At 61.1% G+C, this 24,043-nt stretch overlaps 1 protein-coding gene across 3 annotated transcripts; it reads right to left on the bottom strand.

Moving 5' to 3' along the window:
- Nucleotides 1-238: 238 nt before the first annotated feature.
- On the bottom strand, nucleotides 239-23,487 carry LOC116830703 (PH and SEC7 domain-containing protein 4). 3 transcript variants are annotated; one of them, XM_032790338.2, is made up of 16 exons: nucleotides 23,292-23,487; nucleotides 15,020-16,170; nucleotides 11,236-11,314; nucleotides 10,339-10,792; nucleotides 8,970-9,149; nucleotides 8,537-8,617; nucleotides 7,957-8,069; nucleotides 7,187-7,245; nucleotides 5,404-5,493; nucleotides 4,687-4,730; nucleotides 4,032-4,198; nucleotides 3,627-3,697; nucleotides 3,055-3,200; nucleotides 2,395-2,539; nucleotides 1,763-1,906; nucleotides 239-955 (listed from the first exon to the last, which is right to left on the bottom strand). In XM_032790338.2, the coding sequence occupies exons 2-16, from the start codon at nucleotides 16,010-16,012 to the stop codon at nucleotides 704-706; spliced, it is 3,018 nt and encodes a 1,005-aa protein (XP_032646229.1). In that variant the 5' UTR covers nucleotides 16,013-16,170; nucleotides 23,292-23,487; the 3' UTR covers nucleotides 239-703. The 3 variants fall into 3 exon arrangements, with proteins under 3 accessions (XP_032646229.1, XP_032646230.1, XP_032646231.1); XM_032790339.2 differs by lacking the exon at nucleotides 23,292-23,487 and adding an exon at nucleotides 19,750-19,878; XM_032790340.2 differs by lacking the exon at nucleotides 23,292-23,487 and adding an exon at nucleotides 17,479-17,757.
- Between the last annotated feature and the right edge of the window lie 556 nt (nucleotides 23,488-24,043).

Genomic DNA, 24,043 nt, shown 5'->3' with positions numbered 1-24,043 from the left:
CACCCATCACCTGGGCGCTGCAGCAGCAGGAGGGCCCATCACACCATCAGTGCGACATCCTGCCCAGCCCCAGCTGCAGGATTGGGCCCGAGGTGATGAGGCAGCGCAGGGCTTTGCCAAGCCAGGCCCATGGGTTTGGCAGTCCCCTCTCTCCTCCGCTGCCCCCATGACATGGGCACACTGCTCAGGCGGGGAATAGTCCCATGTCCCCGCCCGTCCCCACGCAGCCTGGGCACGGTTCCACAGCTCACTCTGGTTTATTGCTCTGGCGGCTTCCAGTCTATGAGAACAGGACTCAGGAGCCGGCGTGGGGGGTGCGGCGCCCTGGGGGGCCCCCAGAACCCAGCTCAGCTGGCAGGATGTACCCTCCTGTGTCAGGTGTCCCCCAGCCCAGCCCAGCCCAGGCCAGGTCCATCAAGGCAGCGCTGCCTCCTGGGGGGGACACATGGGCAGGGCTCGGTGCTCCTCCCATTCCAAGGGCAGGGAGGACTCAGAGTCCTGGGCTGGGACCCCCCAGGGGGCCACGCACTCCTGATGCCACCATTGTCCACCCATTGCTGAGATGCTGGCGCCACCTGGGGGCTCCATGCTGTCGGTGCCGTCGTGTATGAGCCTCAGGTTCCAGTCCGGGCAACGGCTCGTACCTTGTGCTGGGGTGAGTGCCCGGGGGGTGTCCCTGGGCACCCCACGGGAAGTGGGGGGGTCACAGCAGCTGCTTGTTGCGCTTAGGGATTATCTTGCGGACTGTCCTGCGCTCAGAGATGTTGCGTTTGACCTTCACACCAGTGGGTGGCGGGTCCAGGTTGAGTGAGGGGCTGGAGTGCGACTTGGTGAGGCCGAGCCCCTCGTCGGCTGAGTCGGGACCCCCGAGCCGTGCTTCCCACTGCTCCAGCGCCTCGGAGCCCCCGCACAGACGTGCCTCCAGCAGCTTCACGTAGGTCTCGTAACGGTGCTTCTGCAAGGGTGAGCGCAGCATGAGCCCTGGCTGTGGCCAGCTCTGGGAGGCAACGTGCCAGGCAGGGGAACGGCCGCACCTGGGGTGCCCTGTGATCTTCCCTTTAGTGTTAGATCCCTTCCCTTCTCCCTGCAGCCCAGTGCCCACTGCTCAGGGGCAGCTCTAGGGATTTTGCCGCCCCAAGCACGGCAGGCAGACTGCCTCCGACGGTTTGCCTGCAGAGGCCCCCTGCAGCTTGCCGCCCCAAGAACGTGCTTGGCGTGCTGGGGCCTGGAGCCACCCCTGCCCCTGGATCCCCCAGCCCCACCCATCCCCTGGCAGCCCAGCGTCCCCTGCTGAGCCCCTGCCCTGCCCCCGGCAGCCAAGCTCCCCCTGCTGAGCCCCCCACCCCAGCAGCCCAGCGCCCCGTGCTGAGCTCCCACCCATCCCCCGGAAGCACAGCTCCCCCTGCTGAGCTCACTCCCCCTGACAGCCCAGCACCCCTGCTGAGCCCCCGCCCCTCCCCCGGCAGCCCAGAGCCCCCTGCTGAGCTCCCACCTCTCCCCCGGCAGCCCAGTGCCCCCTGCTGAGCCCCTGCCCCTCCCCTGGCAGCCCAGCACCCCCTGCTGAGCTTTCCCTCCCCCCTGGGCAGCCCAGCGCCCCCTGTTGAGCCCTCGCCCCTCCCCAGGGAGCCCAGCGCCCTCTGCTGAGCCCCCTCCCCCAGCAGCAGGGCACTCCCTGCTGAGCCCCCTGGCTCTGAGCCATTCCTACTGAGGACACAGCGACCGCCCGGCCCCAGCCAGTGCCTGCCCCCAGGGCAGTACCCACCTCATAGAGCAGATACTCCTTCTTGAGCCGATACTCCTCCAGGTCGCGGCCCCGGCCCCGCTTGTCGGGCAGGTTCCGCTGGTGCTCACCCAGCTCATCTGAGAACTTGTCCATGCACGCCTCATGGGCCTGGTGCTGCTCCTCCTGCCGGGACATGGGCTCAGTCCAGGAGCCCCCCCACATCCCCAGGAGCCCCACACCCGGGGAACCGCAGCCACTGGGGACGGAGGGATGGCCACGACAAACAGCCAATCCATGGGGCACGGGGCTGGCATGGGTTGAGCTGGGAAGCTGATCCAGTCACCACCTACGGTGCTAACGGTCCCACAAATCCATGATGGGGCAGAGCCCATGGGAGGGCACTCAGGGGTGGCACCAGGGGGCAAAACTGAGCCAAGGAAGATGTCCCTGTCAGTGAGCCCCTCAGGCTGGGGAGAAAACCCCCAGGTGGTCTGGAGGTCCCGTTGCTGGGGAATCGCTGAGGGACCCTGGGGGTCCTGTGGCTGGGAGTCACTGATGGGCCTGGGGGTCCCATCGCTAGAAGTCACTGAGGGCCCTGGGGGTCCCATGGCTGGCAGTCGCTGGGGGCAGCCCTGCCCCATGCCCAAGGGTGGCAGCGCTGGGGAACTCACCAGGGAGCTGCGGCACTGTGCCGTGGGCAGGATGGGCCGGATGAACTTGCGCTGGGAGCCGACGGCTGCTGGGAAGGGTGGGGACGAGAACATGGCGGCCACCAGGTTGATGCGGGAGATCCAGGAGCTCATCTCCTCGGCGCTTCTGGGGAGGAGAGAGGGAGAGACTGGGGGGTGGATTCTGGGAGGAGGCAGCGCCACTGGTGCCTGCACGGGAGCAGACACCCTCTGGGGTGAAGGCTCTGACTGGCTGCTCCGGCTGGATCCCAGTCTGTGTTCAGCTCCCAGGGTGGGTGTAGTGAGGGCTGCGGGTTGGAAGTGAGGGGCATGGGCAGAACTCCAGCTATGAAGGCAGAGCCATGTAACATGCAGTGCCTTCGGGGTGGGATGGGCAGCAGGCCCCAGGACACGGGGGATTGAGGTAAAGGAGCAGGGAGAGTGTGCCTTGGGGTGTGGGGGCGGGGGCAGAGTGCCCAGGCAGGGCAGGGGAGGAGCATGCCCAGGGTGGGGTCAGCGTGTCCAGGATGGGTTTGGAGGCAATGTGCCCTGGCCAGGGGAGAAGGGAAGGGTGGGGGGCTTCGGTGGGGGAATGGGGCAGCATGCCCAGGATGGGGGCAGTGTACCCAGGTCAGGAGGTACCATGCCTGGGGGGCCACTCACAGCGCCTGGAAGAGGAAGACACGCCAGTCGGCCGTCTGGAGGCGGAAGACATGCGGGCGCTTGTTGTACTTGGAGGCTCTCTCGGCCAGCGCATGGTGCACCCCGATTGGCTCCTCCATGCCTAGAGCCTCTGCCCGGGTTTCGTCCTGCAGGGTAGGGGCACATGGCACATGAGCCAAGAAGCGGGAGCAGACAGCCCTGTCCGGAGCCCTAGCTCCCACCCAGCACAGCCCGTCTGCCCCCCACTGCCTGCCCTTTGTGCCCCCACACCAGGGACCCACTCCCAAGGCTTCTCCTGCTCCATGGGCTGGGCCAGGGGTGTTGGGCCTGGCTGGTGCCTGCTGGAGACTCCTGCTGGCCATCAGGGAAACATGGATCTGAGCCACAAACAGCCCACAAAGCCACTTTAGATATGGTGCCCCCCAGCCACGAGGTAGGGGCTGGGGATTAGACCCTGATGGGCTGCTCTCCCCGTGCCCCCAGCCCCACGGCACTGCCTATGCCTCCCCATGACCCCAGCCCCACGGCGCTGCCCACCCGTCCCTGCACCCCCAGCAGGACCCTAGCATTACCTTGAGGAAGTACAGCACCATCCCCTTGAGCACTGTGTAGAAGGTTTTCCAGCCTCGCTTCCCCCAGGGTGCTGGAAGGGCAAAGTCATGCAGGGTGAGATCCCAGCCCCTCCCGCCCCAGGGAGGATGAGAGCTCCACCTGCCCCAGCCTGTGATGGGTGTCACCCCCCAACGCTTGTTTCCCAGGGTGACACGTCTCTCTCTCTCTCTCTCTCTCTCTCCCCCCCCTCCCCACGGGCTGGTTGCTGGGACAATAGGCATCACACACCCTGCGCTGGTTGCCAGGTGACGGGTGTCACTCCCGCCCCCATACTGGTTGCCAAGTATCACTCCCTGCATGCTGACTGCCAGGCAACAGATGTCACTCCCCACATGCCGGTTGCTGGGGAGACAGACGACACTCACTCTTCTTGCCATCGGCTTCGGCGTGCACCTTGCGGGCGAGCTGCCCCTCCTTGTACGTGGTGGCCTTAGCGTCCTGGGTCAGCGTCAGGAAGGGGTTACTTTTCTTCCGGCTGGACGGGGTGCTGGGTGGCCGGGGCGTCAGGGCGCTGACCAGCTCCTCCTCGTCCCTGCAGGGGGAGCCACGGAGCCCAGCATCACAGGCTGGGCTGGCACAGTGCCCTCCTCCTCCCGGTCAGAATGGAACAGGCCGGGGTTTGTCCCCACGCCCCCATCATTCGCCTCCCCATGGTCAGAAAGGATGTACTATGGCTCCTGCAACGCCCCCGGGGTTAGAATGGAACTGACGTGGCTCCCCTTACTCCCCATCATAATGGAACTGGACATGGCTCTCCCTTACTCCCCTGTCATCAGAATGGAACAGGCTGTAGCTCCTGCCCACCCTCCCTATGGTCAGAATGGATCAGGCCGTGGCTCCTACTCATCCCACCATGGTCAGAAAGGAACAGGTTGTGGCTCCCCCCCCCCCGCCATCGGAATGGAACATGCCATTGATCCATGGGGTGGAGTGGGGGTTGGACCAGACTACATGTCTCCCGGGAGGGACCACTGCAGGCAGCAGGGGCAGTGGGAGGCTGGCAGTGCCCCGGGTACTCACATGGCCCATTCCAGCTTCTCGTTGCGGATGGAGTAGTACAGGGCCTGCCAGGAGAGCAGCAGGGTGTCAAAGGGGCCACACCCCCCGTGAGAGCCCTGCCCCATGCCTGGGGCAGGCCCCACGCAGCCCCCTAGCAGCAAGACAGCTGGGGGTCCCTTCCTCCCCCCCGGCACTACCCCAGGCAGGGCTGTTCTGCTGCCAGACTGTCTGCTGCTGCAAATGCTGCCCTCTGCAGAGACAGCCCTATCTGGGACGGCTGGGCACACCCATCTAGGGGGGTGTCACCCTCAGTGCAATCACTGCGACCCCACAGCGGTTCCCTGGGCTGTCTCCCCAACAGCACTCTAGGAATGGGCCTGGGCTCCGGGATTAGCCACGTTCCTCCCCCACACACAGGGCCACGCAGAGCCCTGTTACTCTCCCCAACCCATGCAGCACTGAGACACTGGGGGCAGGGTGCCAGGGATAGGTAGAGATAGCTAGAGGGGGTGTATGGGGATAGATAGATAGAGTGTGCATGTGGGGGATAGATAGATACGGGGGTGGATGGATAGATCTGTGCAGGATGGACAGACAGACTGGTGAATGCATGGACAGTGCAATGGCTGGACACACACAGCTGGGTAGGTATCGGGTGTGCCAGGCCCTCAGCTAGCATGCCGGCCGGAAGCTCTCGATGCCAGTGGCGCCAGCTCGCCTGGCTGAGGGGCTCGGTACCTTGAGCTGATCTTTGGGGAAGTTCTGCCCGTCTCTCATGCCATCCAGGTTGGTTACAAACTCATGGCAGGTCATGCTGCGGCCAATGTTCTGCAGCCACAAGGGGGCGATGATGCCACACGCAGACCAGGGTGGGAGAAACACGGATCACAGTGAGAACAGGGCTGGGTTTGTGCCCACAGGGCACTCAATGCTGCCCAGTGTACATGGCCCCCACACATGGCCCCACACATGGCCAGGGCCAGCTCCAGGGGCAGGGGCACTGACGTCCCACAGCCTGGATAATGGAGCCAAATAATCTTTCTAACACTAAGAGCCTGCTGCTCCCAGAGCCCTGGAGAGGAGCTGCACCGGCGCTGTGACACACTGTTACATGATGCTACATCCAGCCAGCAGAGGGCAGCAGTGCCATGTCTGGCCCCCTCTAGTGCTGGCCAGAACCACAGACACAGGCTGATGGAGGAGTTGCCCACGGTTCCATCCCGCAGGCTGACAACTCAGCTGGGGGGTAGGCCCTGCACCCCTCGCTCTGCTAGCCTGCCCGTGACAACGTGGCTATCCCAGTGACAGGCAGAGTCGCTCCTTGCCCCTAAGAGCACAAAGCGAGAGTGGGGTGGCTGGCAGGAGCAGAACCCAGGAGTTCGGGGACCAGGTCTGTGCTGGAGCCTGCTTGGGCACACCCCTCCACGCCCATGTTTCTGCACACAGACTCTCCCCCTCTTCACACACATGCCTGCTCTTGGGCAAACAGACCATGTGGCATGCACACCCAGGGCCTTGTGCCCATGCTCACACAGAATTTCACCCTGGAGCTGCAGCATGGAGCCATGACACATCTGGGTGGGGGGCACTGTTCTCAGGGGTGACCTTCCCCCTGACCCAGGATGTGAATCACGGGCACAGCTCCTCTCGGGTACGAGGCCCAGGGTCCCACAGAGAACAGCTGCCAGGGGCCCAGCTGGGTGCTGCCAGGCACCAGGGGTGGCTCTCAGAGCAGCAGGAGAAGGGGAGCTTGCAGGGCCAGTCACCACATTGCCCAACTCCCCAGATCAGCTGAAGACTAATGGGCCCTTGAGCAGTGCTGGAATTGTGTGTGACCAGGGACAAGGAGACTCACCCAGCAAAGCGAAATGCCAGTCAAAACCAGCGGGCAGCCCCAGCTCCATAGATCTCCCTCCCCCGACATGGGCATATGCTAGCACAAGCCCATGAGCACACACCTGGGCAAGCACCCGGATGGCCATGCACATGCAAATATGTGAGAGATAACGGAGCCTGTGTCCACGCACGTGTGTGCTAACTGGAGGCCTGTCCTCCCCCAGACTGAGCCTGCCCATTTGCTAACGAGCTTTTTAGCCTTGCTTTTTCATGCGATCGGTTCCCTTAGTGACTGTGACGTTGGCGAAAAGGGCCAGACGGATGGACCATCCCTCCCCCCGACTGCCACCCAGAACGTGCACAGCCACCTGCCTCCAGTCCTCACCCTGCCCCTCGTGAGCCCTCCCTGCTGGAGACGGGCTGAGCTCCCCTAACTCATTGCATGCTGGCACCAAAGCACCAGCCAATGGGAACCACCAGAGGGAGGGCACATCCCACTACCAACCCCGTTTACCCACGAAACACCCAGCTCTGGGCACTGCCCTGGCATGGCCAGTTGGGCCATGCTCTGGGCTTGGTTGATGAGATCCCCATTGAACCCGCCCTCCCTCCTGGGAGGGGCGCCCAGATCGGCACAGGCCAGGTGCTGCCCCCCGGAGTTCCCCCCCCATGCCCATGGGCTCACCTGTCCGTGCAGGTCCGTGTTGAGCAGCATGAGAGCGCAGGTCAGGGTGTGCACAGCATCTAGGGGGCAGAGAGGGAGTGTGTGTTCAGCACGGAGCTGGCCTGGGGTCCGTGGCAGGAGAGATCTGCAGAGCCTGCTGCGTGTGGACAGTGGGGGGCCCACGGCCCTCCAGGGCACTGATCGCCCTGCCTGGCACCTCTTCCATGCAGGCACCATGGCAGCCCTCTGGCAACCGATCCCAGATCTCCATGGCACGGCTCCTCCCCTGGCATCTACTGAGTGCTGGGGTGGGGGCAGGGGCAATCGTGGGCATTCGCATGCGGGCAGTGGGGATCCCGAAACGCCTCCATCCCAGGGCTCCAAAGTAAAACCTGGGCATCCCAGCCAAACTCCAGCTCCATTCATCGCCTCTGCCCCTAACCCCCACCTCACCCTCGCAGCTTCCTGTGGCACAGCACTCTTCACTTCCTGTCTTAAACTGGCCCACAGCCTTGTGGTGCCATTAAACAGCTCCCTGGTTCCAGCCCAGAGGTGGCTGCCTTTCAGTGGTAGGCGCCATGAGCACTCTGAATGGCCCGGGGGCTGGGAGGGGTGCATCGCCGCTCTTTAGAAGCACGATGCTCCTGCCTGTGCTAGTGTGGGTAGTGAAACTGAGGCACAGAGCAGCACCGGTCCGGTGGGGAGTAAGTGGTAGCATCAGGCACAGGGTGCATCAGACCCTAGGGTGTCTGTAAGCCGGGGCGGGGATGTGGGGGCCCCGGGGAGCTCACCTGCTGAGGGGAAGGCATCGGGGTTGCTCAGGTGGTAGCGCTTAGAGAAGTGTCCAAGGATCCGCTCCCGCTCCTGCGTCTCCCCAGTCAGCACGAAGGCCTTGAGGAAGGACCTGCCCGTCGCAGAGGAGACACCGCGCTGGGAGACTGCACCTAGACTGGCTGGATCCTCTCCTCTCCCCACCCTGTGCACGCCGCTCGTCTGCTGCGGCTGCAGCCCCAGGTGTTTGTACAGTCCCTGGCACCTTGCGGCTCCAGGCCCGTGCAACAGGGACTCTGCTCCCCGGACCCAGAGCTGTGTGGCCTGGGGGCTTTCTCTGCCTGGAGCTGATCAGTTGTTTGCTCCAGTCCCCATTCCCATGTCTGCCCTTTTTAGCTTGTCAGCTCTTCGGGGTGCAGACTGTCCAGTATGCTGTGTGTCCAGGACCTGGCACCTTGGGGCCCTCTCTGGCTGGCCTTAGCTCCGGCGCAAGAGATGAGGAATTAATAGCGCTGCTCTGAGCGCCTCCTCCCTCTGCCCCCCTCCCCACAAGCTTTAGTCCTGCGCTGCTCCCCTGGGAAATGCTCTGGATGCCCTTACCTGAGCGCCCGGTCCAGAGTCTGCCCGCTGAACTGGAAGAAGGTGAGGTACTCCTCCGCCACCTGCCGGCTGAACTCGTTGCTGGGAACCAACACAGGCAGATCAGAGCAGCCCAGAGCTGAGCTCCTGGCTACTCTAGGCCTGGCCTCTCCCAGCAGGGGGCACTGTGGGGGGCAGGGCAGGGCACTGGTTGTGGGGGGAGCTCCCGGCTACTCCAGGCCTGGCCTCTCCCAGCAGGGGGCGCTGTGGGGGGCAGGGCAGGGCACTGGCTGTGGGGGGAGCTCCTGGCTACTCCAGCCCTCCCAGCGGGGGGCACTGTGGGGAGTGGGGCAGGGCCCTGGCAGTGGGAGGAGCTCCTGGCTACTCCAGCCCTCCCAGCGGGGGACATTCCAGAACACCGTCCATCTTGCCCGAAACTTCACTTAAGTCCTACTTCTTCCTGAGGTAGGAGGCCACCTGTGACCTCTTGAAGCCGTCCAGGTGGTAAAGCCGCGCTGCCAGCCGCTGAGCGGCCTGCTGGTCCCCAGAGGCCCCATTGGCAAGCAGCGCCCCGTCGGGCTGTGGCGCTTCCAGATCTCTTGGCTTCTCCCCTGCGTCCTCCTGCTTGGGACACCTGAGGGGGCGGATGGAGGTGTCAGAAGCGGGGGGGGGGGGGCCTCCCATCACTCCCCTCCCCATGGCTGAGTCCTGACCTCTCCTGCACCAGCCTGCTGCCAGAGGGGGTGCGGGGGGGACTGGCTCCATGTGCCGGGCTGCAAGGCCCAGCTCTGTCTGCCCCCCACCCTCTGAGCCTCAGGGGTCTAGCTCAGGCAGTGTAAGTGATGCATGGGGCCTTGTGATCTGCCCCTCTGTGCGCAGCGCTCAGACACGAGTCTGTGGATAAGTAAGGATAAGAGTCCTACTGCTGCTGCTGCCTCTGAGTGCTCTTTGTTAGCTCACAGGGCAAAGGCTGCAGTTCGGAGAGTGAACGAATCTGGGTTCTCATTCTGCTTCCCCATTAGGAGTGAGCAAATCCTATATCAGCTCATGTGTGCATCAAAGAGAGGGGTAAGGCTGAGGAGCAGTCCATGCCTGCAGTCATAGAATACTAGGGTTGGAAAAGTCCTCAGGAGGTATCTAGTCTCACTCCCTGCTCAAAGCAGGAGCAACCCCAACTAAATCATCCCAGCCAGGATCTGGGGAGGGACAAATCGAGGGGGGTTTGGGACGGATCAAGTGGGGGAATCCGGGGATAGACAGATCGAGGGGAGGTCGGGGGGGTCGGGTGAGGGATGGATCGAGGTGGGATCTGGGGAGGGATGGATCAAGGGGGGGTCTGGGGAGGGACAGATCGAGGGGAGGTCGGGTGGGTCAGGTGGGGAATGGATCGAGGGGGGGTCTGGGGGAAGGGCGGATTGAGGGGAGGTTGGGGGGGTCGCGGGGGAGGGATGGATCTGAGGTGGGGTCTGGGGAGGAAGGGGATCAAGGGGGGTCTGGGGAGGGACGGATCGAGGGGAGGTCGGGGGGGTCGGGTGAGGAATGGATCGAGGGGGGGTCTGGGGATGGACGGATCAAGGGGGAGTCTGGGGAGGGATGGATAGACAGATGGATGGACGGACGGGTAGCAGTTTCCATTAGCTCTCAGCTATCTCTACCCTCTCGGAGTGCTCACCAAATGGCTGCCAGCTCTCATCTCAGGTGCCCTCACAGTGCAAAGCTCAGCTCAGCCCCGCCACCTAACCACAGCTGGAGGATGTCGTGGCTGCCTGAGCCCCGTGACCTCCCATCTGGTTCCCCATGGCCCCACTCGCGAGCTGACTTACCCCGGGGTGGGCTCCAGCCTGCCCTCCTCCCCCAGCACAGGCTCATCTCCAGGCATGGGGGGTAGTTCCTCCACGTCCTGCCCCTGGGCCGCGCTGCCTGGCTTCCCCTCCGCCGCGTCGAGCGACTCAGCCGGGGACTCAGCCACAGTGACTTCCCCTTGCGGGCAGGAAGTGCTCTGGGACGCCTTTGCCATCAGACAGAGGGGCGCCAGGCTGTCATGGCCAGGAGCTGGCAGCTCCAAATCCGCCTCCTGGTGCTGAGCTGGTTCCATGGTGTGCTGCGGCAAGGCCTGGGGGCTCCAGCTTCCTCCGCCCGGAGAGGGACTTGGAGGCCAGAGCTCGCAGGGGCTACGGTGGTCCCAGTCTTCAGCATGTAGCAGGGTCGATACCAAGGAGGTGCTGGAAGCCGAAAACAGCAAGCCACCCTCCTCCTGGTCCAGTGCACCACTGAGACCTGTGGGAACAGTCCAGTTACCAATGGCCCCAGCACAGCCCCCCTCCCCCGCTGCTGTGGCCCCAGCCAGCCTCCTGCCCGCGATATGGGGCAGACCCCTGCTGGTGTGACAGGACAGATGGGGGGGGGGGCAGGACAGAGTGGGTGTAGGGGAAGGCAGATGTTATGTCCCTTTCTTTTCCATAGAATATGACGGGGCCCCTGCTTTAAGCATGGCACACAGGCCTGGCCCGACTGGCTCAGACCCAGGGCCCACCCAGCGCAGTGTCATCCGGGACAGCGGCAGCACCAGCTGCTGCAGAGAGGCACAGGAACCAGCAGCAGCAGGTGGGGTATGGTCTGCCCCCCACATTTGGTCTCACAGCCAGCCCCCCGCCTCCTATAGGCCAGGGAAGAGCGATCGCAGAACAGCCGTCTCGTCCCCAAATGGTCCCAGGACTCACCTGACTCTGTGCTGCTCAGGACAACCGGGGGGCGGCAGTCGGCTCCATCCGCCAGCTGGTCGGGGGGGAGGCCGGAGGCCTGGAGAACAAGCAAAGACACATTAGAAAATCCACAGGAGCCCAAGAACTGCTAGGAACAGAACAGAGGCCAGGGAGTGGGCTGGTAAGGCCAGGCGGGGTTGCTCTGATCCAGCCTGGCGTCCTGCTCAACGCAGGTGGACAATCCAGCCCAGGACACCCAGATTGTAGAAAGAGATGCCCAATCTCCATTGGAAAATGCCGAGTGAGGGAAAATCCACCACATCCCCTGGTCTGCTTAATCCTCCTCTCTGGAAACGACATGCACTGGCCCTTCCAGCTAGAGTGACCAGACAGCAAATGTGAAAAATCAGGATGGAGGTGAGGGGTAATAGGAACCTATATAAGAAAAAGACCCCAAAATCAGGACTGTCCCTATAAAATCAGGACATCTGGTCACCCTACTTCCGGCCCACGCTCCTGGCCCCAGCTGTGCCTGGCACCAGCGACTGTCGCAGAAACAGCAAAATTTCCACAATAACCGACTCTGAAATTATGGACTCAGAAGGGAAGTTTCTGCCGGGCCCTGTTAATGAGTGGCTGGCTCACACCCTGATGCAGGAGGGTTTATAACACGACTGAAGGTAACCAAGCCTGATTTGCTGCTGAGCCTCTTTTGTTTCTGATCTATTGTGGCAGGGAGTTCCACAGGTTAACTAGGCCCTGTGTGTGTTTTTCATTCGCTGCCTTTAACACTCATCGATTGTTCCCTGGCAGGGGCATTATGCAATAGGGCAGGGCCTGCTGTTCTCCCCATCTCTCTCTCACTCTATTTTACAGCTCTCTGCCATCTCCCTACTTCTCCTCCTCTCTAAGCCAATGGCCCAGCCCTTGCCCGTCTCTGTGTCTGCTCTGGCCTTTTTGGTGGCAGGCTGACCTGAACCTAGCTGACCCACAGGGCTGGATGGGATCTGAGCAGAAATCACAGTATCCTGGTATTTCAACATTGGTTTTGCTCCTGAATTGGGATGGAAGGCAAAAATACTGACATTTTTTTGCAGAATGAAAAGGTCAGAAAAAAAGTCAATTCAAAAATGCAGAAACTTTCAACCACATCTGTCCATGGAGCCACTGTGCCTCATGGGAGTTATAGTTCTGGTACCTCTTATTCATTTGTGCTGGATGGATGGGGCTCCCTGGCTGGACTACATTGCCCAGCATGCACCTGCACTCATATGAGTCCCCTGCTACAGGATGTGGGTCAGAGGTGAGACATGATGCATCATGGGAGATGTAGTTCATGCAGTGAATCTAGCACCTAGGAAGAAATGGGACATACAGCACCTGGCAAAACAGGGGGCCATGTCTGTGACTGGGGCACCTAAGCACTACCGTAATACCTCTAATAGCAATAGAAAAGTACAGCGCCTAGCACAATGGGGTCCTGGTACATGGTTGGGGTGCCTACGTGCTACTGCAATACCTCTAATAATAATATACAAGTACAGTGCCTAGCACAGAGGGGTGCTAGTCTGTGAGTGGGGCCCTGAAGGGTTATGGTAACACAAACACGACCAGTCCAGGTGGGAGTGGTGAGAACCGGCTCCGAGGAACTCCTCCCTCCGCTAGCAATCCGGGGTCAGTAACAGCTCGGGGGATGTGTCTGGTTTTGACACCCGCGGGTTTAACCCAGCAGCATCCTGTAGACTGACAGACTCTGGGCAGCATCATCTCAGCCTCACACTGGGGTCTGACCTCCAGAGGCGCTCAGTGCCTACTGCTCCCCTTGGCTGAGAACCAGGCCCCTGAACCAAGTAACCCCAAAAGCAGTGCTGGCCCTCGCCCAAGGGACCCTCCCTCCCCAGTCCCACCCCATCACCCCAGCCTCAGCACCCCAACTGTGGCTGTCACCCTCCCAGTCACTGCAATGGCAGGAAAGCCAATACGGGAGCTAACACAAGCTTCTCCTGTCACAGCCGGCAGCCCCCGAAGCCGGGGGCTGCTCCTGGGAAATATTCCAGAAATGTGTGTCACCCTCCCCCACGGACTCGCCCCTGCCCTGGCAGGATGGCTGACACCCTCCCCCCAGCAAAGCCTGACACAACAGCCCAGCTGCCTCATCCCCAGCCCAGCCCCACCCTGGAGACTGGCCAGGTGCCAAGCCACCGCTGCAAACAATCCACAGGAAGGCGCATGCTGAGCAAGTACCCTGTTGGAGCCAGGCTCCAGCCACGCCAGGCCAGTTTTAAAAATAGAGCCTTGGCCCGAGGGCTTAGGGTGGGGCAGGGCTCCCCAGCCCCTAGCATTTCCTGCCCTGCTCCTGGCCCAATGGGCCCAGCAATCAGGGCCCTCGATGGAACTGAGGTCAGAATTCAGCCCAGGCAAGCAGCGTGTCAGGGGCTGCCCCACGGTGCCGGTGCTGAGGGGTTGGCCCAAACCCCATTCCTTGTCTCGGTTTCCCCTCGCACTGGTTTGACACACTAAACAGGCCTTAGGGTAGGTGTAAATGGCCCCCTCGGGCTTCCGCCTCTGCAATGGCCTCCCCAGCTGGTGTGGAGCCCTGCCCCTAAGGCCATAGGGGGCGGACTGGGGCATGGCTGGGGCACCCTGCGCTGTGGCTATTCCCTCCCTCCCAGGGCACATAGGGGGATGATCGGGGGCATGGTCAGGGCACCATGCACTGTGGTTATTCCCTGCCCCCAGGGCACATGGGCAGACAGGGGCATGGCCAGGGCACCCTGCGCTGTGGCTATTCCCTCCCTCCCAGGGCACATAGGGGGATGATCGGGGGCATGGTCAGGGCACCATGCACTGTGGTTATTCCCTGCCCCCAGGGCACATGGGCAGACAGGGGCATGGCCAGGGCACCCTGCGCTGTGGCTATTCCCTGACCCCCAGGGCATATACGGGGCAAATCGGGCGCATGGCCGGGGAACCCTGCGCTGTGGCTGTTCCCTGCCCCCAGGGCCATAGGGGGCAGATCAGGGGCGTGGCTGGGGCACCCTGCACTGTGTCTGTTCTCTGCCCTCTAGGGCCCATGAGAGGGGGAATGGGGGCGTGGCTGGGGCGTGCTGCACTGAGGCTGTTCTTTACCCGTAGGGCTCATTGGATGCTATGAAAAACAGATCATGAGTTGGAGCAGCCCGAAGGTAGCTCTAACTGACCCCACGGGCTGGGCAAGTCCCTACATGGCCCCAGAACCCACCTGGGGGTTACAGTGGACAAGAAGCTGGATATGAGTCAACAGTGTGCCCTGGAGCACTGCATCTTGGGACATGTAGTTCCTACGGGACACGCCTCCAAATTACTGAGGCTATCTACACCCAAGATGCGCTGCCTACATCAAGGGGAGGGCTTTTCCCGCCGCTGGAGGTAATTCACCTCCCACCAGACCCCTGGCAGCCTGGTTTGCTAGGCTCATGCAGAGCAGGGAAAATAATTCCCTCTGGTGCCGTTCCCTGGCCAGGGTTATGCAGCAGGTCGGATTGGATGGGCTGAGGGGGGTCAATACTGCAGATCAGTACGGACCCAGGAGGGCACAGTCCCTTCATGCCCCCCCATCTCACAGCTCCACAATGCCAGGAGTGGATCCCCAGAACATGCTGGGCAGGCCAAGGGGGGCTTTCTCCAAACGGAGATCACTCAGGTTGTCCTGAGCAGGTGGGGTAAGGAGCGGAGACACGGGCTGTCCCTCCACTAAGCCCCTCCCTCCAGCCTAGTCGCCAGAGGAGGTTGACAAAGGGCAAACGGGCTGCTCGCTTCTTACCTCCGGCTCTTCGGCCATCGAGCAGGCCCTGTCGATGTCCCGTTCTGTGATCACCAAGGGGGCCCAAGTGCTGCAGTGCATCGTGTAGGCGGGGAAATCGGACGGCGTCTCATCCTCGGCTCCCGGTTCGGTCGCCTTGGCGAAGGGGCACCAGAGCTCTTCCTCCCGCTGGCCACCTGACACCGACTCGCCCTGGGGAGCCCCATCGACCTCATCGCTGGAACCAGTGCAGTCCCCCTCGGTGGCACTCCAAAAGGCAGGGCCGTCAGAGGGGCTGGGCCCCGCGGGACCTGGGCTCTCCTGGAAGAGAGGGTTGTTGTAGAAGAGGCACTGCTCTTCCTCCCCGTCGGACGACCAGCTCTCCTCCTCCTGCCTCCCCAGGCCGGCCTCTTGCCCATCATCGCTGTCGCTGGCTGTGGTGGCTCTTTCATCCAGTGGCTCCCCGGAGATGGGCAAGCCCTGTGCAGCCGGGGCGCGGCTCAGTGCGTCCTCAGGGCCCTGGGACCAGCTGCTTAGCTCAGCAACAGGCTCTTCTTGCTTCTCCAGCTCCCCTTGCAGGTCCAGCACACACAGCTGAGCTTGGAGGATCCCGGACCAGAACAGTGCTTGGGCAGCGTCATCCTTCCCCTCGTCCTGAGCATTCAGGTTCTCTGCTGGAGGGGGTGGAAATTCCATTGCAGGGATCTCCGAACCAAGTGCATTCCCCACGGCGCACAGCATCTCTCCACCTCCCAGGCCAGCAAATTCTTCCGGAGACGTCTCGCAGTCCCCAGCAGCGACTTCCAAGGAGCAGCTGCCAACACCGTGGCCCTCTGGGCCCGAGGGGGACTGGGTGTACAAGGCACTGCCCACATCTGTGTAATGATCGGAGAACACAATCGCATCTTGAATCCTAAAGAGGCTTTCTCCAGGCCTACATCCTGGAGCTTCTGCGGCATAAGGAACCAGAAGGTCCATGGGCTCCGTGTGGCTGGAAGGGCTGGCTGGATCCATGTCACCCTCCACCAGGAACCACGCCCCGGGGTTGCAGATGCGCCTGACTTTGCTTTGAAAGGTCCAGTTAAGCCAAGATGGGCTCTTCTCCCAGCTTGTTTGCTAAGCAGTGAGCAGCCGGCTCTCTAGAGAGGCTCCCCATGGCACTCGGGTCTACCCTGGAGCAAAGGAGGGCAAGCAAACAAAACCACAAGTTAACGTTCAACGAAATGGGCTGGAAATGGGCATGTTAGACAACCCCAGGAAAGGCCAATGCGAGCCGCCGGGGATGAGAGACGCTGCAACCCGGCCCAGGAATGACGAGCGATACTGAAAGCAGGGAAATCCACCGGGAGGTCACAGGGTTTGTACGGTACATGGGGGTGATGATTAATTTATCACACCGGGCGCCCAGACCCATGGGGGGCGCAGCAGACAAACGCGAGCAGCACAGGGCGGGTCTTTTTCTGTGTGGTCAGCAGCGTCTGCCGACGTCAAAGGCTGCCTGAGAAATTCATTTTTAAAGGAAGTGGTTCAATTCCTAGCTGTGCCACTGGCCTGGGTGACCTTGGATAGGTCACGGCCCCACCTCACGCCTCAGTTTTCCCATCTGGACATTGATCCTGAGCTCCTTTGGAAAAGAGGAAAAGAGCTAGGAATTGGCGGCACTCAGAGTATAGGCTAGTGATTAGGGCACGTGCTTGGGAGACTTGCGCTCTAATCCCAGCTCTGCAACTAGCTCTCCAGGTGACCATGGCCCTGCTCCATGCCTCAGTTTTCCCATCTGTAAAATGGGGATAATGACACTGGCCTGCATTGAAGTGCTCAGACAAGGAGTGTGATCTATCATGCTTCCGGCCCCCACAGTGCGCTCAACACTGTACGACACAGGGAGAAAGGACAGCCCCTCAGAGCGTAGAAGCTACACAGAAATGTGCAGTACACTTGGAGGGGGAATGCCTGGTGTCTGGGCTAGGGATGGAGATCACCCTGGTGCAGGACTGCACAAAGCCTAGATGCTACTTTGCAGGACTTCAGTCCCGCCAATCTTGGTTTAAAAATTGTCTGTGATGGAGAATCCACCGTGAGCCTGGATAAATTGTTCATGGTAATTACTGTCACTGATAAAAATTTACACCTTATTTCCAGTCTGTATTTGTCTAGCTTCAACTTCCAGCCCTTGCATGATGTGAGACCTTCCTCTGCCAGACTGAAGAACCCAGTATGAAATATTTGATCCCTGATATATAGTGATCAAGTCCCCTTAACTTTTTCTTTGTTAAGCTAAATAGATGGAGCTCCGAAAGTCTCTCACTTTCAGGCAGGTTTTCTAATCCTTTAATCATTCTCGTGGCTCTTCTCTGACCCCTTTCCAGTTTATCAACATCCTTCCTGAATTGGGGACACCAGAACTGCACACATGATCCCAGCAGCGGTCGGTGGCACCATGGCCGAATACAGAAGGAAAATAAGCGCTCTGCTCCTACCCGAGATTCCTGACACACCAGCGATCACATTTGCCCTTTTGGCCCCTGCATCACACCTGCAGGCCTGAATCCCTAAAGTCCGCAGAGTTCTCCCATCCCTGAAGCTGGCCCTATGCGCCAGCCCGCAGACACACAGATACCTCCGACCTAGCATCCGGGGGCTCCATTTCTGCTTGCCCCGGATCACTGAGAGCTAGCTAGACAGCAGCCCACAGAGGGGCCCGAGCTGCAGGGCCACACACGTGGGCCTGTGCACGCGCACACTCAGATGCTGGGAGAGCGACCACAATTGCAGAGCCCAAGCCGGAAGAGTGTTACACTCAGCCACAGCATTTCCGGTGCCTGCTTGATGCATGTGAAGTCCCAGCTTACGCGGCTAAGCAGAGACATATGGGACTGACAGTCACATAGAAAAGATCCCCATAACTGAATGCTCCAGCTTGCTAATCTATAGCATTAAAAACCTACCCCAGAGGAATTCTGCTATTAGCACTTGTGTCCTGGTCATCTGTATTAGGGCACCGTCCGGAGCCCCCTCATGGAACATAGTCCCGGTGTGCTGGGTGATGTACAAACACAGCGCGCTTGGGGCTCTCAGCCGAGAGTGCAGCGCTGCCAATGCTTAAGCCAGGCTGTCTCTAACCTGACTGGTGAGTGCTGCAAGCACTGGGCTACTGGCTGTTCTGGGGTCTCGCTCACTGCTGTGACCTGACCAGAAATTCCATCCTGGGTCTGAGAAGCTGCATGGCCAAAGTTTAATCAAAACCATTACGTTCCTGCAAAAAGGCTGGGTGCTGGCAAAGAGCCCATTCTCCCACAGGCTTGCTGCTCCCTAAAGCTCCAGCTCCTGGAGTCATGGGAGCACATTGGAATTGCAGCATTTGTGAAACTAACACAGGTTGGGCAGGCCTAGCTGTGCAGCCAATGAGACAGAGCAGCACAGGGAGAGAGTCGCCTTTGGATGCCAGCACCTCACTTGGGGCCACTGCCGTCGACCCCGGCTCTGGAAGAGGAACAATGCCATGGATGCAGCAAGGCTGAGGGTGGATGGGGATAGACAGATAGATAGATAGATAGATAGATAGATAGAGGGGGTGGATGGGGATGGATAGATGATCAATCTCCCAGAAGAGGTAAGTATGGGCTCGGGGGGCTGGATGATTAGATAAGAGGCAGTGTGGTCCAATAACTAGAGCACTGATTGGGGAGTCAGGACTCCTGGGATCCTTTCCTGGCTTTTTCACTGACTCCCTTTGTCACTTTGGTGCAGTCCTTGCCCCTCTCTTTGCCTCAGTTTCCCCATCAGCACAATAAGGGCACTGAGCGTGAAGGGGTGTGAGGCTCAGTGGAAAGCCAGAGTTCATGGTCACTGGAGGTAGTGAACCAACACCCCCGAGCAGCCAGACCAAAAGTGTGTCTGGCTTCCCTTCTCTGTGTCTGTCTGTCTGCTTCTGGGGGCTGCCTGTCCAGGTGCCCCTGGGCCCAATTTCCAAGGTGCTGGCTCCTGCTAACGTCAATGGGCATCATGAGTACTCAGCCTTGCTTGTGCATCCATGTCTGTCTGTGTGTCTGCGGGGGTGTGTGTGTGTGTGTGTAAGTGTCTGTGTGTCTGTGTCTCTGTTTGCATGGCTGTGTCTCTGTATCTCTGTGTCTCTGTTTGCATGGCTGTGTCTGTGTTCGCATAGGTGCTGGGAGCAGCTAGCTCAGGCAGCATGGCTATGGTGGCAGGGACGACAGCAGGGGCAGGCGGCCTGGACCTTGAGTGGCTAACCCGAGCCGCCCCCTGCTATTGTTAGCTGAGCTAACGTGTGGCTGGTTCTCCAGGCTGGGCAGCTCACTGCCAGCTGGACTGTGGCCAGCTGTGGGTCTGGGTATGTCTGGTGGGGGAGTGTCTGTCTGTGTGTGCGTCTGTCTGTCCCTCTCTCTGCCCCTGTGTGAGTCTTGTCCTGCCCCACACCCGGCTGGGCAGGACCAGCAGAGGAACAGATGCCCCATTCATAGGCAGGGACACAGCTCCACCAGCCTCCTCCCATCCTTCCTGAGTCGTGTCACAGCCATAAGCACCAGGGAGGGTAGGCAAGCAGTGCTTGGGGGGGAGCAGCCCCCTGGATCCCCTCCCCCCCTCACTCCCTGCTGGGGTCCCCACAATTCACTCCGAGCTCCCCTCATGCTCCTGCCAGGACTTTCCCCTCCAAGCCAAGCGGCCCTGGCGCCTTCCCCAGCCAACTCCCACTGGCTCCCGGCCCAGCAGCCCCCACCAGAGGCACCTACCAGGGGCTTCTCTCTGCGCTGGGGAGCGGGCCAGCCCCTGCCCGGGGGCGGGGAGCCTGGGGAGACCTGCCCATCCTTGCTGGCTCCGGGCGGCTGGGGAAAGCGCTGGCTCTCTCCTCCCCCCCACCCTGCATTCGCTCTGGTGCTGTCACTTGCCTGCACACTTCCTGCCCACACGGTTTAGAAATGGGGCGGGGAGGGGGGAGAGTCCCCCCCCCCGCAGCCAGGCCCAGGCCCTCCTGGCCTCCCACTGCTGGCTAAGCTAAGGGCATGCAAACAGCTGCACAGATGGGGGGGCACGACCCACTCCCTGCCCCACCTCCCACAGCCAAGCCCGCAGCCCTGGGGCAGGGCATGGGGCTGGCTGGGGGGGAGTTCTGCATTACCTCCCCCACGCTGCTGACACACTCTTCTCGGCAGCTTCCGGCATGTTTGGTTGCAGCCCTGGAGCAGCGGGGCTCTGAGAGGTGCAGATGTGGTTGGGGGGCGTCCCTCTCCCAGCGCTGGCACTGGTCCCCATCTCTCCAGGGGGGCATCCCAAGGTGGGAGCGGGGCCTGCTGTTTTGCCAGCCCTGGAAGTTCCAGCCTCATGGCTCAGACCCCACCCAAGCGATCAGGAGATTCCTACACCCCCTTCCAAAAAATTGCAACATTAAAAAAAAAATCAAGTCATGGTTTGCGGCTGGGCTAAATCCCCCTCGCCCTGTGCATTGGCGTCACTTCTCACAAGTACCCAACAGGCGAGGGGATTTCGGGTCCCGCTGGGGCAGAATGGTGCGGAGCTGGGGGACCCATTGTGGCCAGGTGCTGTACAAACACCTAGTGAGTGCAGTCCTGCCCAGAGAGCGCCCAGCCGAGCGCCATGCCAGGGGCTGAGTTTGGCACCTGGGCAGCTCATCTAGGGGCCATGGGGAGGGGGAATCATTAACCCCTGCTAAGCCCGGCTGCATTCAGCCAGTGACCTGTGGGTGAACGGCTCCAGCCCCCAGAACCGCCAGTGCACTGTGGCTACTCACTGAGGCGAGGCTGGTTAAATTCCACCTGGGTGCACCCCCAGGCAGGGTCTGCCCCCAGCTCTGGCTCCAACACGCCCTGCAATCCCACACCCCACCTGGCTCTGAGAGGGATAACTCCTGGCAATCAAATAGCAACAGCCAAACTGCAGCAGCCAAGCAAGCACTGAGCCAGGAGCCAAATTCGCCTCAGCTGGTGCTGTGCAGCATAAAATCAGCCTTGCGGTGGCGCTGTTTTGCCCACGACCCTCCAACGGCCCGGACTTACTTCCTGTTTGAACTCGAGTAGGAAAACATCCTGGCCTGGTTTGAAATGGTCAGTGATGGAGACTCTACTCTGATCCTTGAGCAGGTGCTCCCATGGTTAATTCCCCTCCCTGTTAAACTTTTACATCTTACTTCCAGTTGGAATGTGTCTAGCTTGGACTTCCAGCCATTGGATTGTGTGAGACCTTTGCCTCCTAGACTGAACAGCCCTTTATTATCAACTTTCTGCTCCCCACACGTAGACACCGTGTCACCGTCTCTGTGCCAAGCTAAAGAGATTGAGCTCCTCGGGGCTGTCTGCACAGCCCCTAGACACCCATGGCTGGCCTGTGCCCATCAACTCAGGCTATGGGGCTGGTTCATTGCTGTGTAGACGTCCTGGCTCTAGGACCTACGAGGTGGGAGGGTCCTAGAGCTTGGGCGCAAGCCCAACCCTGAAGTGAACATAGCGATGAACCAGCCCCAGCCAGCTGGTTTCCCTTTGCTGTGCAGACACCCTCAGAGCCTAGCACCACAAAGCAGGTTTTCCAGCCTTTTAATCCTTCTCGTGGCTCTTCTCTGACCCCTCTCGGGCACCGGAACGGGACGCAGGACTGTGGCCATGCCGAAATCACCTCTCTGCTCCTACTCGAGACACCCCTTTCCCTTCCCCCCATTAGCCCTTTGGCGCCAGCATCGCACTGGGATCCCGTGATACATTTGTGACTGATGCCAACCCCGGGGTCTGTCGGTGCCCATACACAAGGGTGCTGCTCAGCCACCCGCCACTTGGGCTCAAACCCTTCTTCCCTCAAATTCCCCCTGGCTATAGTTAGAGGGAAAAACCTCCCATGGAGGGGAGGGGGGCAGCATGAGCAGCCACCGCCAGCCCACCCCAGGCAGGAGAGGAAAAGCGGCACTATGCCACCCTGTTGGGCACCCAGGGGCACCTCCAGCTTTTAAGCTTAAGAGGAATGAGTAGGGGGGTGGGGATCTCCACTGTGGACATGCCAATTTCTAGGCTGAAATCTGCTGGGGGGCTGATCCCTGGCAGAGCTGACAGCTCCCGCAGGCAGAGGCCCCCCACGGGAAGGATGAGGGTAAGGGGTATCCCAGGCACTGCCCTGCTTGATGCAGTCACAAGCAGCACTCAAACTGCTCCCACTCCCAGGCTTCCCCAGGGATGACGATGGAGATGCTGCTGGGGCCCCTGAGGGAAACTCCGAGGGAAGCCAGAGGCAGCCTCAGGACCAGCCTCAGGGCAGCCTGGGTCACACTAGCCCCCAACATTTTCCCTCCAGGACCAGCTGCTCATTTGTGTGTCCACAGCTCGGTGCTAATAACAGACAGGCTGCCCTGCCCAGGCGTCCACTCCCACCCCTGGCACCGTTCGGTGATGTGGAGGGAGCGGGGTGGTTGTGATCCCCTGGCCTGTGGCCAAGACCTTCTTGGGGTCACCAGCCTGAGGCTGAAAGGCCAGGTTCTAGGCCATAGCCCGCCTGAGCACCACTTCAGCCCCCCTCGCGTCCCCGGCTCACTTCCCTCCGTTGGTACCAGGTAGCCACTGCCTCTCGCTGCCATGGAACAGGCCAGGCCAGCCCACTTGCCCTCCCATGGCCAGCCAGCCTGGACCACCAGCCCATTGGCAGCACATGGCGCAGGGCCCCTGGAGGCTGCGTGACCAACCCTACCTGGGCCAAAAGCGGGGGGATGAACCTTGGAGCATCTGTACCAAAAGCCTGAACCTCTCCCACTGGAGCCAAAGGACTGGCTCCACTAGCTAGCGCTTATAGTAGACCCTTATCCTAGTCACTAGAGGGAGACAAAGCACCCTGGCATGCGGGCAGAAGGAAGAGCTGCCCAGGGAGCAGACACAGAACAATGCACATGCTTTGGGGGTCTAGGGACTAGAACCCCAGCCTGGGAGCGCTACAGAGAGGGTCTCCCCTGCCTGCGGCTAGGAGCAGGCCAGGCCATGAGCAGGCAACGCCCTGCTTGGCTCACACCTGCTGAGCCAGCCCCTGGCCCGCAGCCTTGTGGCTGGGGTGGAGAGATCCCTGCAGCAGCTGGGCCGCTCGCACCAGCTCTCCCTAGCCGCCAGCGCTCAGGGCGTGCAGATGCGGCCTACCCCCCAGAAGGCCTCCACACCAGAGCTCAGCCACGGATCCCGTCCAGTCCCACCCCGCTGCCAGCAGCGGGCACAGGGGAGAAGAAGCGAATGTGCTGGTGGAATCCCACCCGTGCCCCCGAGAGAACAGCTTGGGAAGTGTCACAACAACTCACCCAGTGCAGCCCTGCAGCCGCCCGGCCTTCACCTGCTTCCGGTGCCAAGGGGCCAGCCAGTGGCTTCCTGTTTGCTGCACAGCACTAGCCGGCTCCTCCTGCGGTGGCAGGAAACGCTCAGGCAGGTGCAGCAGTTCCCCGGGGGCTGCAATCTCGGGGCACACAGCAAGGCCCCAAGGAACGGCCCTGACTGCTCCCAACGCTGCTGCGCTGCCACGGCTACCGCCATGCGCCAGTGGGGACAGGAATCTGGCTGAGCTGCTGGGAGTGCAGCAACGGGGCAGAGAAGAGGGGGAATTGCCTACAGGGACAGGTCTCTGGCTAGCTGCCCCCTGCACACGTACAGACATGGATGCACACACACTGGGCCAGGCACACACGGACACACAAGCACAGACATGGATGCGCACATGCTGAGCCGGGCACACACGGACACACAAGCACAGAAATGGACACACACACGCTGAGCTGGGCACACATGGACACACATGCACAGACATGGACATGCACACGCCAGGCCGGACACACATGGACACACACACACAGACATGGACACGCATATGCTGAGCCGGGTACACACGGACACACATGCACAGACATGGATGTGGACACACTGAGCTGGGCACATATGGACACACACACAGACATGGACATGCACACACTGGGCCAGACCCACACGCACATGCACACGCTGAGCCGGGCACACATGGACACACACACAGACATGGACACACACACACTGGGCCGGACAC

Source organism: Chelonoidis abingdonii, chromosome 2 (genome assembly GCF_003597395.2).
Source record: "Chelonoidis abingdonii isolate Lonesome George chromosome 2, CheloAbing_2.0, whole genome shotgun sequence".
In the NCBI taxonomy this organism is placed as follows: Eukaryota; Metazoa; Chordata; order Testudines; family Testudinidae; genus Chelonoidis; species Chelonoidis abingdonii.
This window is presented reverse-complemented; position numbering and strand designations above follow the sequence as displayed.